Source organism: Dermacentor albipictus, chromosome 5 (assembly GCF_038994185.2).
Source record: "Dermacentor albipictus isolate Rhodes 1998 colony chromosome 5, USDA_Dalb.pri_finalv2, whole genome shotgun sequence".
Taxonomy (NCBI): domain Eukaryota; kingdom Metazoa; phylum Arthropoda; class Arachnida; order Ixodida; family Ixodidae; genus Dermacentor; species Dermacentor albipictus.
Genome location: NC_091825.1, coordinates 81,123,627 through 81,143,013, shown reverse-complemented (window position 1 = coordinate 81,143,013; position 19,387 = coordinate 81,123,627). Strand labels below are relative to the sequence as shown.

The 19,387-nt window shown below is 50.2% G+C and overlaps 1 protein-coding gene and 1 long non-coding RNA gene across 2 annotated transcripts in view; one reads left to right on the top strand and one right to left on the bottom strand.

Moving 5' to 3' along the window:
• LOC135910791 (uncharacterized) overlaps nt 1-18,680 on the bottom strand; it is a 47,129-nt gene extending 28,449 nt beyond the window's left edge. Inside the window, exon 1 of the long non-coding RNA XR_011514504.1 lies at nt 18,134-18,680. This is a non-coding gene — a long non-coding RNA (uncharacterized lncRNA). The remainder of the gene's footprint in view (nt 1-18,133) is intronic.
• LOC135910768 (uncharacterized) lies at nt 8,397-19,170 on the top strand. The gene is made up of 3 exons (XM_065442856.2): nt 8,397-9,272; nt 11,481-11,716; nt 18,690-19,170. The coding sequence occupies exons 1-3, from the start codon at nt 8,511-8,513 to the stop codon at nt 19,078-19,080; spliced, it is 1,389 nt and encodes a 462-aa protein (XP_065298928.2). The 5' UTR covers nt 8,397-8,510; the 3' UTR covers nt 19,081-19,170.
• Nucleotides 19,171-19,387: the final 217 nt, after the last annotated feature.

The following is a 19,387-nucleotide window of genomic DNA, read 5'->3' as shown; positions in this document are numbered from 1 at the left end:
AAGGAACGTTGCGAGCAGGAAAGGAGAGAACAGCAACGTCGCGAGGAGGAAAGGGAGGAAAGGAGAGAACAGCAACGTCGCGAGGAGGAAAAGGAGGAAAGGAGAGAGATTCGTGAGCACGAGCTTAAAATGAAAGAGTTGGAGACCCGAAATAGCTCGCCAGCGCCTAGTCTCACTTCTAATGTTCCAAGAATACGCGATCAACTTCCACCCTTTGTCGTCGGAGAGGATATGGCCAAATACCTCGTGAAATTTGAGCACGTGTGCGAACGGAATAGCATTGAGCGATCCCTTTGGGCACAGAATCTGTTAGCGTTGCTTCCTGGGGAGGCATCAGACGTAATAACTTGCTTATCGAAAGAGGCGTTTGAGAGCTACAGTGATGTGAAGGAAGCGCTACTGCGGAAGTACAAATTGTCGCCCGAAGCTTTCCGGCAGAGGTTCCGGTATGCAAAAAAGGGTAAGGAGTCGAATGTTGACTTCGCGTTTCGTCTAAAAGCCGACCTGGTGGAATGGCTGAAGGGCGAGGAGGTTTTCGACGACCGCGACAAAATTGTCGAATGCATCGCGTTGGAGCAGTTCTACCGTTGCATTGATGAGGATGTCCGGCTCTGGCTGCAAGATAGGCTAAAGGATGTTAAGCTAAACAAGGCAGCAGAGTTAGCGGAAGAGTATTACACACGCCGCAGCTTGCACAGCAAGGCAGTGCGCGTAGAAAAAGCTGATAGGAGAGATTGGTTTTCCGGGAAGCCCGACGAACGGAAGCAAATCACGCGTCGCGAGTTTCGGGACGACGAATCCCTTACCAAAGAAACTGTAAGGGAAGGGCAGAATACATCTCAGAATGATGACGATGGTCCGAAACAGCGAAACGAAATGACGCGTTCTTTTGAAAAACGGAAACCGTTAACCTGCTACAATTGCAAAAAGCAAGGGCACATCGCTGCAAGCTGCCCAGAGAGAATTGCTTTTGCAACGATACAGGAAACTCACAAGAACATACGTCTATTGGAGCCCTATGTGCAGGAAATTAAGGTAAACGGCAAGAAGTGCCGAGCACTGCGGGACTCTGCAGCAACTATGGACGTTGTTCACCCGTCTTTCGTCTCCTCGAGTGATTTTACGGGAGAGTGCGTTAGGATACGGCAAGTGGCCGAGAAGGAGAGTGTCTGTTTACCGATCGCAACGGTTATCATTGAAGGAGAGTTTGGGAAACTTAACACCGAAGCCGCTGTGTCAGCCGCCCTCCCGGAGCAATTTTCCTACCTCTTCTCAAATAGCTCGGAGCAGCTGCTGAGGGATCAGGGCAAATCATTCTTTGCCGACGTGGCGTACATGGCCCCCACGCGATCCAAAGCGCGCCCGCTGTCGAGGGAACTTGACTTAGCGTCGGTGAGCGAAAGGCGGTGCGGCACACGGACCGATCACGGTAACTTGAGTGGCGAGCGGTCACGGGAGAGGCAGAGCTCGGAGGCTGGCCTAGACGAGCGGGTCCTGGAGGTGAGTGGGAGTGACGCGTGCAGTGCTAGCCGCGATAGAGACGCGACGCCGCAATTAGGCGACGCGGGCTCCACACTCGCTCCGGTTTCCGCCAGCTGGCAGGAGCAGGCTGCAGTTGAAAGGGAAACTCGGATTCGCGAACAACAGGAAGATTGTTCACTAGCCGATCTGAGGAAGAGCGTCAAACGGGGAGTGAAAAAAAAGGAGGTTTCATTTGGCAAGGAATCTGGCTTATTGTACCGCCGCTACACGGATAAGCAGGGTCGCAAATATAAGCAGCTTCGGATTCCGCGAAAATATCGCCGGGAAAAATGAATGGCCTCATTTGCTTCCTCAGTAGTATGTTTTCGGTCCAAAGTGATTTCAAGGGAACCATTCTATTTGTAGTTATTATTGCTGATTAATAATTGTTTCTATTTTGGTGTGTTGTTAATTTGAAAACTGGTTGTTTGAGCCTTGTGTACTAGATCGTACACCTGCCTCTTGTTGCAGCGGGAGCAAAAAGAGGGATAGCAATTTGGTTAGGTTGATTTGAATTATGGCCTTGTCTGGTGTTTGACGGGAGACAGAGGGCACTTGTTCGTGTTGGGTGTTGCCTTTTGCCGGTCGGTTTTGCAAGCTGCAGAACGACCAAGCGGGACCAGTGGCGAGAAGCAAGGTCTTAGGAACGACCCGAGCGGAGCTGGTCAAGGTGCCTTGGCGACGACGTGGTGAGCAGAGCTCCTGTCCTGGCGAGTCGGACCTGGGCACGTGAGGTTACCTGGCGTCCCGACACTGGACGTGAACTTGGACGAGCCTGACGAACGTGCGCGCCTGGCATCCGAGCCACGTGGAGGCAGCTCGTCTTCCCGGCGCCTTATCTGAGGGCGGGGATGCTGTTGTGCCATTACCACAAGCCCGGATTCCGAATCTGCAAGATGCAGAATCTATCCTGCGAGCGCCATAATTCTCCCTTCACAAGTCAAGAGGCTGCGCCTTCGTGCAGGAGAAGCCTCGGCGAAGCAGCGTGTTTAGACGTGCCCGCGTGTGCCCGACAGCCCGGCGCCGCACCTCCCTTGCCTGGAGGTCACCGCGCGCGCGAACTTTGAACCGGGTGGCCAGCGCGGTCGCTGGTTGGACCCCTCGGACGACCGTCGTGTGCTGACTTTGTATTGGGCCGTTTGAGTGACAATGGGCCTCGGGGATTATAAAAGCAGCAACACGCCGCTCGAAAACAGGATCCGCCGACCCCACCTGGAGAGAGGGTCGCTCCCGACTGGGGTGAGATGTGTCACGCGTTTTCGCCGGACGCCGTCGTGCGAGAACAGTCGCGTTTGTGTGAGCTCTCGGCCCCAGTGCCGATCCGTTTATGTCCTGTATGATAACCTGTATATAATGTATAAAGTCCCTTTTGTTATTCTCATCGACGCCAGGCTCGGAGTCTTCGCTACCAACGCTCTGTCACGAAACGGGTGAAGAGCGCTACGGGACCACAAAGCCGTAATCGTGGTGCAGCGGTTGAAGTTCGTAACACTGGCGGCACCGGTTGGATGTCGTAACACTGGTGGCACCGGGTGCAAGTTCGTAACAGCCGCAAGTACGCGCCAGGCTTCAAAAAGCTGCCACGTCAACATCGGCATACTTAAATGAACAAGGCCTCAAGATCTCGCCAGAAAAATGCGCATTGGTCGCGTTTAGCCGAGAGCCAATGAGATCATACGATGTCTCTATCGACGGTCAAAGCATACCTTATGTCAGGACGCACCGATTCTTAGGCGTAATAATTGATCGTGACCTCTGCTGGAGTCCTCATGTGGCCTACCTAAAGAAGCGCCTGACAGATATCTCTAATGTGTTTAAGTTTCTTGGAGGAAATGTCTGGGGTACTTCAGTAAATGCAATGATGCAGCTGTACAGGACGCTCTTTCTTGGGTACTTGCGATACAGCTTGCCTGTGCTGACCAACAGCTGCAGAAGTAATATCCGCACACTCGAAAGCGTCCAGGCCCAGGCACTTAGAGTGTGTCTTGGATTGCCGCGGTGTTCGTCAACGGCTGAAACAATTGCCATTGCACACGATTTCCCAGCCAAGACCCATATAGTCATGGAAGCGCTCAGAGCACACGTAAGACACCTTGCTCGAGCCCCTGCCCATCATCTAGCCTCACTGCCAGAGGATCGACCACGTGCTTCCTTTTGCGAAACAGTCCTGCCTTATCGTGCATACCTTCCATCAGGTTATACAGCTCCAGCGAAAGTTCCGTTTCCACCATGGTGCTTGGCTCGAGCAAATGTTCGACTAATGGTACCACGAATACGAACAAAGGCCCAACTCCCGTCTCCAGCACTCAAGCAGCTTTCACTGCTCGTGCTGTATGAGACTTACAACGAGCATCATCATCTTTATACTGACGCTTCAACCACGGTGAATGGGTCTGCAGGATCGGTGATCTTTCCTGCAAAACCTTCCACAATTAAGATTCGACTATCTCACCAGACTACATCGACTGCCGCGGAGCTTGCTGCTATTCGTTGTGCACTTCGTGTAATTTCTGAAGAACTACCCAGGAAATTGAGCGTGTTCACTGACTCCAAGGCTGCTCTTCATTGTTTGGTTTCTGCCCTACGCCGAGGACCCCACGAACAACTAGTTATGGAAATCAGACTGCTGCTTCACCACCTCGTCGAGCAAGGACACGACATCACGTTGCAGTGGATTCCAAGCCACTGTGGCATAATGGGCAATGAACTTGCCGACGCAGCAGCACAATCTGCACACGAGGAGGGCTTACAAGACTCCATTCCATTCTCAAGAACAGACGCTGCAACGACAATTCGTGTGCTTGCAAATGAAGCCATCAAAACTTTATGGAACACACCCAGCTTAAAGCATACACGTCTACACCGACTGGACCCATCCCTTCGACTTCGACCCCCGCCTGGACTCTCTCGACTCGAAACAGCCGTACTTTGCCGACTGTGGCTTGGTGTCGCCTATACAAGATCCTTCGCCTTCCGAGTCGGTATGGATGACAGCGCGGCTTGCAGACACTGCGGTGGCGAAGAGACTATCGAACACGTGCTTTGCCACTGTCCTCGATACAGCGCGCACCGGCTGTCACTAGCGACCGCGTTGGCGCGCCTTGACGACAGGCCACTTTCAGAACAGTCAGTTTTGGAATGCCGACGTGACCTGTCGTCGCAGCAAAAGTCGGTCAAGGCTCTGTTGACTTTTCTACGTGACAGTGGCCTATTAGAAAGACTCTAATGACCCCATTTCGTCCCTTCTCATATTTTTTTTGTCTCATGCTTTCATTTTTGTCACGCTCTTCTTTCCGTCTTTATTTCCCCTTTCCCTTCCCCTAGTGCAGGGTAGCAAACCGGACGTTTTAAGTCTGGTTAACCTCCCTGCCTTCCTTTCATTTGCATCTCTCTCTCTCTCTAAGCGTCCTCGAATTATCGCCCTTCTGCGTTTGGCGAACCACGCCCGAAACTATAACCATCGGAAATATATATACAGGGTGTTTTTGTCTTTAGCAGCACCAAATTTTTTAGATTGCCTACCGTACACTTCATTGTCATCGTTTGACGCTGAGACATGGTTGTCAGTGTTGAGCGCCTGCGGTCCGTGAGTTCTGCGGCGCGGGTTTTGCGTCCCCTCAAGAGATGGCGCCACGCTGCGTGGCGCCTCCTTCAGGCGCTTTTTTTCTTCTAGCTGGGCAGTGTGCTCTGTCTCCATGGCGTCCTTGGCTGCTTGTCGTGCCGCCTTCAGCCGGTTTTCTTCTTTTAGCTGGGAAGCATACATGTGGACCAGTGCACAGTATGGCGTGGTGCATGCAGTGTGGTACGGTGTGGTGTTGTGGGATGTGCCATTGCGAACATGCACTACACCCAATTGAATGTTGTGGCTAGTACCATATCCCACCAATCTGCTTTGCCGGTTGTCATTTCATGCTTACATCTACTCTCGATTACGGGAGAGCGAGTAATTGTTTCATCCACTTTCATTCCGATTATCATTTCTTTCATTCAATTAGTACACGCAATTTTCCCTATGTTGTCATTGGCGTCTTTGTTTGTTGGCTTCTTAAGATATGATTAGTAAAAATCGGGCACCTCGGTTTCCTTTCTCCTCATTCATTGCATTACGACGGTCTCGAATGCGGCAACATCGATGCCTTCATGTAGCATGTGTAGGCTTATTGACCGGTTACCGGCCACATAGATCACTTACTAGTGACGCCTGCGTCAGAAGGGATGTTCCCCATCCGTTGCCAAGGTTTGTGAGTGGTGGCGCTGGTTAACACTTCCAGAGTTAGTTCTAGTAGTAAAACCACAGAGTATGTATGGGAAACCGGCGCCGCCGCGGTAGCTCATTTGGTAAGAGCATCGCACATTTCACTTAGTAATTACAAGTAATTTCACCTATGTTTTCCGTGATGTCTTTGATTAGTAAAAATCGGGCCCCTCGGTTTCCTTTCTTCTTGTTCATAAAGATATATATATATATATATATATATATATATATATATATATATATATATATATATATATATATATTGTGGGAACTGGCACCGTTGTGCACAAAATCTAGACTATAGTGCTTGAAGAAAAGAGGACGAGGAAGGGGGGAGCGGTGGCATACAAGAATTTAGCGATGGCTGGAGTTGGCATCTTTTCAAAACAGATTAGCTGGTCTTTTGCTTTCCGTCTCGCTGATTATACCCCAATATTACTTGCGGCACATCTGGCAATTGTTCTAGCCATGATAAAATTGGGTCCACAGAATTCTAAAGTAATAGTTGTTACAGATGCTCTTTCTGTTGGTACACACTACTTAACTCCTAATAATTGGTCACACCTTCTGAGTATATTTTCGACGCTTGCGCGAACAACTTATCTAAAATCCGCTTTGTCTTGCTCCAAGGTCATAGTGGAATCTTTTCAAGCAATTCAGGCGACTCACTCGCATCCTCGTCAATAAATGGCCCAGTATTAAATATTCTTCCTGATCTCGGTTTTATAAAAAGGAGCTAAATTTGAACGTCTCCTATTTATAAATTGTAACAATTCATCCCTACTTTCCGCAAATGATTTGCCACTGGGCGCCGAAGACGTTACGTCGTCCTAGTGGGAGGCTGCCCTACGCAGTCCCGATTTTGAAGCCCAACTATTCGCCGTGCAACGGGCCCGCGACGTGGCGGAGAAGCTATAGGCATTTCTGACCCGACGTGGGAGAGGCCCGCTACGTGCTAATGCTCGTTCCGATGGACCTCAATAAAGTTTTTCCATCCATCCATCCATCTAAATTTCTGATGGAACACGAGCAAAAGCCTTTCACGACAATGCGAGGTGACCTTAATAAGCTTCCGTTGTAGAATTCCCCGCTTAAATTTTTACCTTGATAGATCTGGTTTCTCTTTTTGCAATGAACCAGAAACTATGGACCGTTTATTTATTTTTTGCCGCTGCGTCTGTTCGTCTTATTTCCAACTAGTAAACGGGGTTTAGCGCTTACCACACCAAACATCTTGTCCTTGTGCGCCTGCCAATTAGGCACAAGCCATCGGTCAGTCATTACTGCTGTACACAAGTTCACCGAAGCGTCAGGAAAGATCCGCTGCTAGAGTACCGACTGTGGGACGCGTTACCTTATTTTTTTTATTTTTCATTTCATTTTATCCAAAATTTATGTATAGACCTTCAAGAAATTTCTGTTAGCATTTAGTTGCCTAATACTTCGTTTTAAATGTATGCCTTCACCCCCTTTTGGTATTTTATCCTATGCATGAGGCTAGTGTGGCTGATTTCCCGTGTGGGTGTGAGCCATGTTTTGAAGCAACAACAACAACATACAAGCCTTGGCTGGACGCTGCCGGCCAGGGCTCAGGCCTGCGGGCTAGGACTGAGCGGCCCCGCTGTCTCCGACGATATATACGTACATAAGTATCACGGATTTTTTTTACTCCTAACATTTTCTTTTCTTTACTGAAGATATTTCCTTGATGGCTAGAGAGTAGAGCCAGTGAAAAAGCTCACAAGAAGCAATGACTGAAAATACCGTAGCCGCTCGGAGTAGCTTATTGGTACAGCAAACGTCGGGCCGCGAATGGCCCATTCATAATTGCGAACCTGTGTCCAAGCCGTCTTACTGTAGCACTTTCCCGAAATTCCGATGTAGGAACAATACTATTGGCCGAGACACTACACTTCACTTTTTCAAACCCGCCGTGGTTGCTCAGTGGCTATGGTGTTGGGCTGCTGAGCACGAGGTCGCGGCATCGAATCCCGGCCACGGCGGCCGCATTTCGATGGGGGCGAAATGCGAAAACACCCGTGTGCTTAGATTTAGGTGCACGTTAAAGAACCCCAGGTGGTCGAAATTTCCGGAGTCCTCCACTACGGCGTGCCTCATAATCAGAAAGTGGTTTTGGCACATAAAACCCCAAATATTATTATTATATTATTCACTTTTTCAAAAAAAAATATTCCCACTAAACCGAAACATAGCTTATGCCTGTACGGGTCCTGCATCTCGCATGCAGTAGCGTGTGATTTATTATTTGCGCATATAAAGAGGCCACGCAAAAGCATGCCGCACCGCGTGTCAGCACATTGCTCTGGCTGTGGACGTAACCGGGTGTTGAGCGTGTTATGCAGGCTGTTGGCAATATGGTGGCGTGAGAGGTGGGAGGGCTAACCAGCGCCGCCAACCATGGTGAGAGCCCTGAACAAAAAGTGCAGTACTGTAAACTTCTCATTTGCCTACCTCTCATTCATCGCCAGACATCCGTGGTAGCTGGCATTTTACTTTTCTTCTGATGCACTGCACATTTACCGCAACCAGCTATAGAAATTCTCTAAATTTACGTTTAAGTAGAGCTAATGTTCGAACGACGAAAACGTAGCGCGGCGCGCGCGCTCGCGTGAGCGTGCCAGAAATCCAGTCGAGCAGGAAGAAGACGGCGACACTTTGCAACGAAGCGCAGCCGCCTTATAAGTTCGCAGTCCCGACCTTTCGACTCTGAGCCATGATAGCGACGTCCAAGATCCGAAGACCGCCACGCCTCGTGGACTACGAGAGGCGAAAGATTCGTCGCGTCTCCTTCCTCGAGTCCAGCACTGAGGACGTCACCGAGTGCACGGGCGGGTATACTTCCGAGCCGACCATCTGTTGGGCAAAAGAGGAACCGCGGCCAGCACTGTGGCCTCGCGACGCCAGGTACGACTTCCGGTTCGGCCGCGACGACGTCAAACGCGAGCCCAACATCGCGCCTACGGCTACGTCGGCGTCGCGTCTATGCCAAGGGCCACAGCCCCCGCACGCGAGGTTGGTCCCGGAAGGCCCAGCGATGCCGAGCTATTCCCAAGGGCCGCCGCCGGGCAAGGCACGCGTTGAACTTCGCGACGCTATGCCGAAGGCGCACGTGCTGCGAGGCGGGGACAGAGACGAACGCGACAGCCCGGAGAAGCCGTGGTTGCAGAGCTTCGGCATCGGGGTGCTGGTGGCCGCGCTGGTTGCCGCTGTGATCACCCTGGCGCTGACCGCTGAACGGCCGACGGAGGTGTATCGGAAAGAAGCTTCGCCCCTTCCACGCGAGGCGGAGCAGGTTACCCTGGCGGTTGGCAACAGGATTGCCGCATCGATTGAGGCGAAAGAAGCTGTGGCCAGGATTGGGACTAAAGGGGCGGCCAGGCTTCGAGAAGTCGTCACGAAAGTGAAGACGTCGAGCCCAGAGAAGACCGAGACGAGGGCGCCACCTGCACAGCGCCTGGGCATCGAAAATGAAACGGTATGCGCTGAAAATACGTCGTCTATTATTGCGATAGCAATTATAAGCGCATTTCCGCCGCCGTCGTCGCCGTCGGCGTCACCGTGATGTTCCGTGTAAAGTCCAAGTGAGATAACACCGTGGCCGTGGGCCGTGCTGTAAGTGCGGGTGGAAGCTTGCGAGAGTGAGAGGATGGTGGCTTGATCTGTTGCGCGCAAGGGGAAGAACCGCGCGGTCCTCCACCGCGCGCAAGGCACCGGGGTAGCAGGAGAGGGGAGTTATACACCGGCGGTGGCTGCGTATGGCCATAGCCTCCTATATAACTTAAATAAGAGACTATGGGATGACGCGGCTGAGCGCGGCTGCGCGAGCTCTATCTTGAATGCGACCTGCGTTGAGTACAGAGTCTAGATGCGCCAGGGGCTCATAACTTCGTGTGAGCTGTGTTCTCGCCACTTAGTTCGCGTTGAAGCGAGAAACAGCACAAAGGTCACTCCGCTCGCTGCTGCTGCCTCTCTTCCTCACGCCATCGCTTTGACAGCGAGTGTCCTCGCTCATCGAGTGAGATGTGTTTGTTTGGCTGTGAGGTCGTGGCACCATGCTTGCTAATTTAGTTAGTAAGCGAATGTTTACGAGTTTATACGGCCGATATCTACTATCCTTACTTTATATAGCTGTCTGCTAATTTGCTATCACAATCGTTGCTTGCCTTTCGAGCGAAACTGAGACTTCTTAAAACGAAAGCTTTACTGGCCGCGAACTTGCGATTTCGCCGTGGCGGTGCTCCGAGGAGGCACATGACGTCACAACGCGCGCCTCACCACGGATATTCCTCTCTCTCGCTCCCTAGTCACTACTGCGCATGCGCCACTAGTAGCACCAAGCCACGGGTGTTCCGCCGCTGCGCAGCGCCATAGGCCGCGCCTTTCCGCTTCCGCCGTTCGGTATGACGTCACACAGCGTTCCTCGTCGTTGCGCTCGCCTCCGCTCGCTTCGCCAGCTGCGTCGCATGCCTGATAACATGTCGGAGGATTGAAAAGGAAAGCTCGCGTGCGCCGCAACCACAGTTGAGGCGGCAGTATGGACGGCGACAATTCTGATAAGCAGGAGGAGGCCTGGAATCGACATCGGAACGAGATGAAGAGGAAACGAATCGCCCAGGAAACAAACGAACAGCGCGCCGAATGACTGGCTAAACACAGCAACATAGCTAGACAATCAGACTAACCTAGACTTGCGATCAGTATTAACCAAGGCTAACCATGCTATGCCTTAGCTTTCGTTACGTATAACCTGGCATAGCCGAGCTAAGCCACCGCCAATTTTTATGAAACATTGACTTCTGTTACAGGATTAGCAGAATATAACGCATTGTGCTCATAAACACGTCACTAGGAAACTTTATATGCGAAAAGCAAGAAGCACGCGCTGAAGCGAAACTGGGATATTGCCGCGGCACTCTACAAGAAGTCGCCACTGACTGCTGACTCATATCTTGCAAGCCGCTTTCAGTCGCTTGCCGACGCTCGCGAGCCGCCAGCGCAACCTGATGGTGTTCATCAAATGCCTCACACGCGGCCCGCAGCTCTTTCCGCAACCCGAAACATTTTGGTACACTGTTTACCCGTGCTACGCAATGGGAAAATTTTTATATTGGCTTATATTTCCTCATTTCTAATTAGTTTTAAATGTACCAGCCACCGCTTTGTCGATCACCTCGTGCCTCGCATCATGGCAGCCCTACATGAACTAAACAGTGCCAGGGTGCGGGGCTGGATTTCCAAACACTCCACCAAAGTGACAACACACGCGAACTATGGCTCTTCATGTTTACATAGATGTTTATTTATTTATTTATTTATTTATTTATTTATTTATTTATTTATTTATTTATTTATTTATTTATTTATTTATTTATTTATTACATATTTTCCTCATATATGGTGCAGATATTTAACTTCCGCCTACTCTATCGCCTATCCTTGTATCTCCTTTCAACCCCACTGCCATCACATGTCAGCCTATATGTAGCCAAACAGTCACCGTGCGGACACCATTCAACAGTAATGTCCTTACTTTCCTTTTATTCGTGCTTTTCTTCTTTTTTTAAAGAAGCAGACAATTACTGCTATACTATCCGCAAGATAGGCGGAAAGGACAAAAAAAGAAAATGTTTCGCTTTAAAACCGCAGCTATCGTGAACTTAATCATCGCATCCCACGCATGCAGAGGCCCGCGGACCGTAGGTGCGGCCGCCGCTTCTACACGTACTGCGAGCACGGGAGACGCGAGGCCTACTACAGCGGCCGGTCTCGCTCGTGCGCCTGGAGCGAGCGAGACCACGTGCGCGTCTGCAACCGCGGCGCCAACCGGTTCCGCAACCTGGGCACTTGTCTAGACAGCTGCGCCCGGGATCCGCCACGCGAACGCTGCTTCGAGAGCGTGCTCTTCACCGACTGCTCGCGGTGAGATACTCACGAAGTTACTGCGCGCACTACGTAGTCGGGGGAACGCAGTCAAAGCAAGGGCGGCTCTAAAGACGGGCGAAGGGTGTGGTCGACCCCCCCTCCCCTCTCACCTTCCCATTATTTCTTCCTGCAATAAGTACTGTATGCAAAATCCAAATTATAGAGACGATACGTCGAGTATTAGCTTTGCGTGGTTCAAACGAACGGCCCACTGAGCATTGTCTCCGTAGCCAGTAAGTCTGTAAGAGGGCAGGAGAACGAAAAATTCGCGTGCATTTTGCTCGTGTGGTCCTGACTGGTAGTGGCAGCTGACGCAATAAGCGCCACCCATGGGCGGCCGCCTAGAAGGCCCATCCAAGACAAGCAGAAGTTGCGCTTGAACTAGTAGGACAAAGCTTAGAAGAAACGATTGAAAGGATAGATCGCTCAGTAAAACAAGTTTCGATGTGTTTAATTGTTAAAGGAATTAGAAATGAACTCACTTACGGCAATTCAGTTTGCAAAGTATAAGCACCGAACAGAACGCTAGCGATGCAAGTTATATGGCCACTTAGGGAGGACCGGAATAACGGCGACTGTTGTGTCGATGTAGCAGGCCAAAGAGGCAGCCGGCACCGTGAAGGGAAAACTGGCCAGATGGCAGGCCTATATTGCGCTCAAATTCGAAGGTGTCACAGTTTGGCTAATTACAGGAAATTGTGCAGTGAAAGGTTAGCACGAAACACAACTGAACCACAAAGATGATTGAAAGACACCGTAATGTGATATTTATTCAAACCAAATTGTTCAAATATTCATGCGCCATCCCTAATTATGGAATATGGTTCAACGAGTGCAGAGCTATAATACTCTGTGCGCGTTGGGACACGCAGCACAGGAACACTACCACGATGGCGCATCTCACTGATTGACGCCAACTGTAAGACTGCACTCTGGTGCCACACTATTGCGAGCGCATTACCCGCACGTGTGCAACATGACGCTATAGTGTAGTGAACTTTGCAGTTACCTCCATGTAACTGTTCTTGTGCTGTAGCTCGTGCCATGCATATATAGAAAGCATCCTTAACGTACTCGCGGAGTGCGAGCGAGAAATAAAACCAACGTATTGCCTGCAGAACGAACAGAGTACCGATATAAGAAGAGCAGCGACGTGCGTAGGTAATCGACGGATTCACAATGCACCGAAAATGCAAGTCACTGCGTACAATGATGCGCGGCAATTACTTCCAAACTGCATGTAGGCCCTGACTTACGCGCGCGGAACGATGGGAGACGGCTTGGCCGCTACACGAGGCGTTATCGAGAAGCGGGAGCTGAGCGATATCGACACGGGACACGCGCGAAGTGGGCGCAGATTGGCACGCTGATGCAGATTAGACCCTGCAGCGCTTGTAAGTGGCAGCCATGTTTATCTCGCTGGCAGCGGGAACTGACAGAATGAGCGACCGCGATAACGCCCAGCCTGTTCTTATCGCATGCCTGCCGCCAGTGTTCGCCTGTCATGGCTTTGTGTTTTGTCGTCGGCTGCTCCGCCACGACCCAGCAGCCCCCGCGCGAGCCACGTCGACGGATAGCGACGGGGGTCGAGATTAATCGCGCCTATTCTAAGCGCGGTTGCGAAAGCGAGGGATTTTGGTCTACAGGCCTTAAGACAGAGAGAGAGGGCGAAGAGCATGAACTTTACCGCTTTACCCAACGCCTGTCCCATACACAGGGCTCTTACCTTTAGAAAGGTGGGAAGGCAGGTCGACGCGTTGAGCGAAAAATTCATCGAGCAGTTTACTATGTCGCCCGTACTTTGGCACGCCGGTGCAAAAGCTTCATATAAGGTTTAATTTTTCTCACTTGAATTACGCTTTTATCCACATGCGACCATCCGCGGTCGGGATTCCAACCACGGACATGTGTCCGATCTGCTGTCGAGGCTGCTTGGACACATACGCCCCTTTCCCTGACGTTTTAAGTTCTGCACACTGCGTGTTATATGCTGATGACACATATGGTAACTTGTAGAGACAAACCGGTTTCGTCTCTAACGTCTAAACTGTACTGAAAGGAGTTGTTAACTGGTTCAAAAATAATTAACTATAAATCCTTTTAAATATAAATTAGTCATTAGCAGATCCTTTCAAAAGCCGATATTTACTCTGGTATTACTGCCGCTAGGCCCTATAATATTATCTCTGTTAGTGACTCGGTTTCATTTCTCGGATTGCGTTTTGGCGTAACTCTTAATTTTTGTTTGCATATGATCGACGTCAAGACAAAGCTTCTAGTGGTATTCGTGCAATAATTAAAGCTAGGTCATATTTCTTTCAACTGAGGTATTATATATCTCTATTTTCCCTTCACCCGCGGTAATTTGAACTGCGGTAAGCTACCTGGGGGAACACAGCATCGCACATTTCATCGGTGCGACACATCCAAAACCAGGCTATCCGTATCGTTATCTCAAGCCCTCGGCTTTCTAATGCTGTTGCATTACTCAGGATATACAACATTTTATTTCTTAGGAAGTTTCTTCAATTGCACCTGCTTGTCCTTTACAATAATAAAACAGGTATACCTTTTAGAACTTATTCACAATGACTTATCAGAAAACATTAACAACGCGTTTCGCGTCGGAATCAAGTTTGTTACTACCACAAGCTCGCACTAATTACGGCATAAAAACCTCGTCATTTACAGCCATCTCATTCTGGAACTTTTTGCCACCCAACCTAAAGTGGTTAATTGTCGACCGTTATACACTTAAGAAAGCTCTGAATTTATTTCCTTTTGTCATCTTAATTTTTTTATTATGTTCAGCCCTTACTAACTTGTATTATCTGTGTGTGTGTTTTTCGTTTTATGTATTCACCGCTGTTTTTTTTTATAGCTATGATTTTGTTGTATTTTGCTGTAGCTACTTCTACATAAGCGTTACTTCTGTTTTCTTGTCACTTACCCACGTATTTTGAATCTGGGAACTTTTCATATCGCTGGTCCCCCTTGAATTCTTCGGATTATGTGACCTTAGACTGTAAAATTATTTTTACACGATCCGTACCACTACTCATACGCTAATAAATTCTGAAATTCCTGGTAAAAGTGGCAACTGTGTATATTTTTTGTCCATGGCATCTGCCCTATTCACCATGTCAGAAAAATTAGGCAATTTTACATCCCAAAAGCACGATATGATTAGGAGGCCCTCCGTATAATTTTGACCATGCTGGAATGCTTTAACCCTTTCCCTGCCAACTTTTCTTTTTTCTTCAGAAAACCACCAAATTTACCGACCTTTTTTTGTCTGATTTATTGTAAACAGTTTTCATTATTGTAATATCAGCAGTACATTTGTTATATTCGTTTGTACCTTACTGTCAATTATTTGGTAATGTTTGTGAACTTCAAATAAGCAAAACCATAAAAGAACTCCATATGAAGTGCGATATTTCTTGAAACATAAGTATGCTTTTGTTCTTGTATGCGACGCGTTATTGCTGGCGCACAGAGGAAAGGAAAACGCAGATGCGCCTGCAGCCAAGTGTTTTTAGAGCGCAGCTCTTTGGCGTCCGTTCCTGGGTTTCGCGTCGTCGTCGGCGTTGTCGTCGGCCTCGTAACCAGCTCCGCCCCCCTTTCATCCCCCAGCGCTAGCAGCGACCGACTGATACCGCTGGATGCCGCTGACGCCGCTAGAGAGTCAAGATAACGTGACTGCATAGAACACCGTCGCCGCCATGCAGAAAGAGGAGGAAAGGGTCCCCCCCCCCCCTGTTCTTGTGTGGCGGATAGGGTGCACTTCAGTTGCCGACGCGCCGGTTATTTCACGTAGGCCCCGGCACGTCGACGAATACGTGACCACCTTCCCACGGCTAGACCTGGTTCTTAGCGCTGCGGAAGCGAGGGTATCATATTGTTTGTGTCGGCATCGGCGGCGTTGTCCCTGAAACCAACTCCGCAGCTGGGGTTGACTCACTATCGGCGTCAGCGGCATCAGTCAGTCGCTGCTATCTCTTCCCTCCTCCCTTTATCGTGTTGTCCGCTTGCTGCGCGCGCTTCTGCCCCCATCGTTTGCCGCTGGGTGTACACGCCGCCCCCCTCCCCCCTCTTCCTGCGAGTCTCCGGTTGTCAAAGCGCCGGCTCGAACTTAATTCCTTTCTTCGCTCCTCCTCCAATGCAACCCCTGTGCGGTGGCAATCAGAGAGCCAGATCGGTGGCGGCGGATCTGTATATGTGCACCGCCCGAGCCGAAATTGCCGCTGCCGTTCGCCCTGTGCGGTGGCAATCAGAGAGCCAGATCGGTGGCGGCGGATCTGTATATGTGCACCGCCCGAGCCGAAATTGCCGCTGCCGTTCGCCACTGCGAAATTATCTGCCAGTTCTTTCTGAGCCATGAGCGAGACGACCGATGGAAGTCCTCCGTCTGCTGCTGCTGCTGCTGCTGCTGCTGCTGCTGCTGCTGCTGCTGCTGCTGCTGCTAAACGAGCTGCCAGAGCAGAGGCCCAGCGCCGTCGCCGTCAGAATCCAGAGGTGCGTGCCGCCGAAGCAGAAGCTTACCGTCGCCGCCGTCGAGATGATCCAGGAGTACGCGCCGCCGAAGCAGAGGCTAAGCGCCGCCGCCGAGAAGACCCTGCCGTTCGCGCCGCCGAAGCGGAGGCATACATGTGTTGCTCGATTTCTTTGCCTCAATCTATCGAAAAGGTGAAACAGCTTATTTGCTGCGCTCAAATTTCGCATTAGGAAGTAACGTAATCGTCGGTAATTTTTTGCTGAGCCATGTCCAAGCGAGTCAGGTCGCTAGAGGCTCCAAATCTTCGCAATTTTTAGTACTAAGTTGAAACTGCGACCACGACTCACTAGAGGCTTCCAAGTCTTAATTGTTTGCTTAAAAACAAAAAAGTTAAAGAAAAAGAAAAGCACCACAGTTCCGGCAATCACAAAGGCGGCCGTCGTCACTGTATGCGCCTCACTCTGTGTTGCCATGTGTAAGATCGAGAGCACATGACGTTGGTCTTCGTTTCAGCCATCTGCGCCCTCAAAAATAAAAAAAAAATAGAGCTGTTTTCTGGGAAGTTGGTGTCATTTAACAAAGCAACGTTGGCAATAAATTTATGAAATCACTATCACTCGTCCTTAGCACTCAGTAGACGAAAGGAAATCCCTGGACTATTGAAACTCGTCATTGGCATATTTTGGAGAAAATGCGTGCCGAGGAAAACTCGCGAACTTGGCACAGAAAGGATTAGCGTGCACATATTTATTTATTTATTTATTTATTTATTTATTTATTTATTTATTTATTTATTGTACCCTCCAGGCTTTACAGCATTGTAGAGTGGAGGGGCACAGAAAGAACACTTACTAATTTGATAAGAAGCACTTTACCTAAAACAAAAGCAGAAAAAAACAGAAAGAAAGAAATGAGTGATAGATAATGGCATGTTGACAGGAGGTACATGGAACGACATGGTGTCATATAGGTCATTGGGCTTTGCACGAATACACGCGCTGAAGAATAAAAAAAATGATGTAACAAAAAAGAAAAAAGTTCATCAAAATGACCTGTTGAGTTGCTCGCGTAATCTTTCTGGGTTAGTAATACTGACGGTTGAAGCTGGCATGTGGTTCCAGTCACGGCTAGTTTTGGGTAGAAATGAATGGGCATATGTTATCGTGTTACCTCTACCAATATGAACTTTGCAATGGCGATCAAGGTGTGAACACACCCAAAAAATCACATCCAGCGGCTGCGTTTTCTCATGTACAGTGCTCGCGGAATGAAACGCAACAGCGAGCATTTGGTAGAACCCTGCATATGTGCAGAGACCTCGAGAGTACCACGTCAAGTCGCTAGGAATCTGGTCACCAAAGCTGACTCGGACTCCTATCTAAGTGTACGCACCAAAATTACGTCGATGTGACACGACCTGCAGCCGGTGGAAGCGAAAGTAGGCGCATTAGTTAGCCCTAAATTGACGCATTTCATTCTGTGAGCACTGTACATGAGCGTTCTTGCATTTCGTCCTCCTTGGGAGTGCTGCCGCCGCGGTCGGAATTTAACCCGCGACGTCGAGTTCAGCAGCGCGACGCCATAGCCCCTGGGCTATGCCGCGACGGGATTTCGACAACCAATTACTCCAGCGGCCCAGCTGCGCACTCTTGACGACTTCCGTTCATAGATTCCGTCCGGTAACTGGTTTGGTTTCCAAAGAGTAACGTAGATTTATACTAAGCACAAAAGCCAAACAGCCGTCGAAGCCTTGCGTCACCCAACCTATATTGGCGACTCGACGCTGACCTGTTGCACTTTGATTTCCGGCTGATAAAGGGTAGAGCTCACCTGCTCTACACAGACGCATCGCTCGATGCCTATGCAACTACATACATCCGTGAAAGCTTTCTCAATAAGTACAGCAAGACACTCACCGAAAGGGGGGCTCGCAAGTGGGAGAGTGGCACAGCACGCATTCCTCTATGAAATGGTAACATTCAGCACGCCAACTTTTTGCTCGCACACTCTTCCAGATGCGCCGGAACGGCCTCACGCGGCCGCTCGAACTCGCTGTCTTGTTCGCGCGGTATATGTAGCCTGCGTAGCTCGTCAACCATGAAAGTAACGGCCGAAACGGTTCCGGTCGCGTAGGTGCGCATTTAACGTGTTTGCGCGATCGCGGTTGAAACGCTCGCGGATAGCGATGCTTCTGCCAACAGCAACTGCTTCAGCCGCATGGTTTATCGAGCAGTAGACAGCGGCGTCACCACGAGCATGGCTGAGTGAAGTAGCGTGACGAAAGCGGTTCGGTTTAGGAAAAGGAAGTTGCTTTATTTGCACAGACGAGTTCTCGCTGTCTCAATGGCAACGGTGGACGAACGGTATGATCCAGTTCGTGGCTCGTCCACGGCATGCTGTGTAAACTTGTCAAACGCTCATACAGCTTGCCGTCATGCCTACGCTAAGTACACTCTCGGCCACTGACTGCAGGCAAGACGTGGTCGAAGAGTGGTGGTTCTTCGAGGGTGCTCGCTGCGTCCGGTGGGACTTGCCGTTTGGTGACTGCCCGTCTTCCCGAGGTGGCCGGGCGTTCAGGTCCCGCAACGAGTGCTCCAGGATGTGCCTGGAATCGCGCCGAGGGCTAGAAGGTGCCTCGGCGCTTAAACGCAGCCGCTGTCGAGCCCCGGTCGCTGTCACGTGCGACATTCGCCACATCCGGTACCCGTACTTCGCGGACATGAACGCCCGGGGAAACGCCCGGTGCGTCAGGGCATGGAAGCCCACCCTGCTGAGTCGACTTTGCCTCGTCGGGTCGAATCGGTTCGACTCACTCTCGACCTGCAGCCGCGTGTGCGGGAGTTCACCACCGGACGTTTTGTGAATCCTGAGCGTCAAACTTTGCAGAACAACGGCGTTAGCGGTACTTTGCAAATAAACGTACCGTGATGTTTCCTTTGTTTAAACTTTTGCATGTCGGTGTTTAATCTTTTGTGGTCGGTAGCTCTGTGCGCGTGGATGATGGCTCGTCGGGGTCGGGTCGGATCAGTTCGACTCTATTTCATCCCCCAACCGTACTCACTGGAGTTTGCCACAGGTTGTAGCGGCGATATTCAACGCCCATCTATAGGCTCATGGAACGTGCGTGTTCATGGGCCTTACACAAATAAATGAAACGATATTTCTTTTCA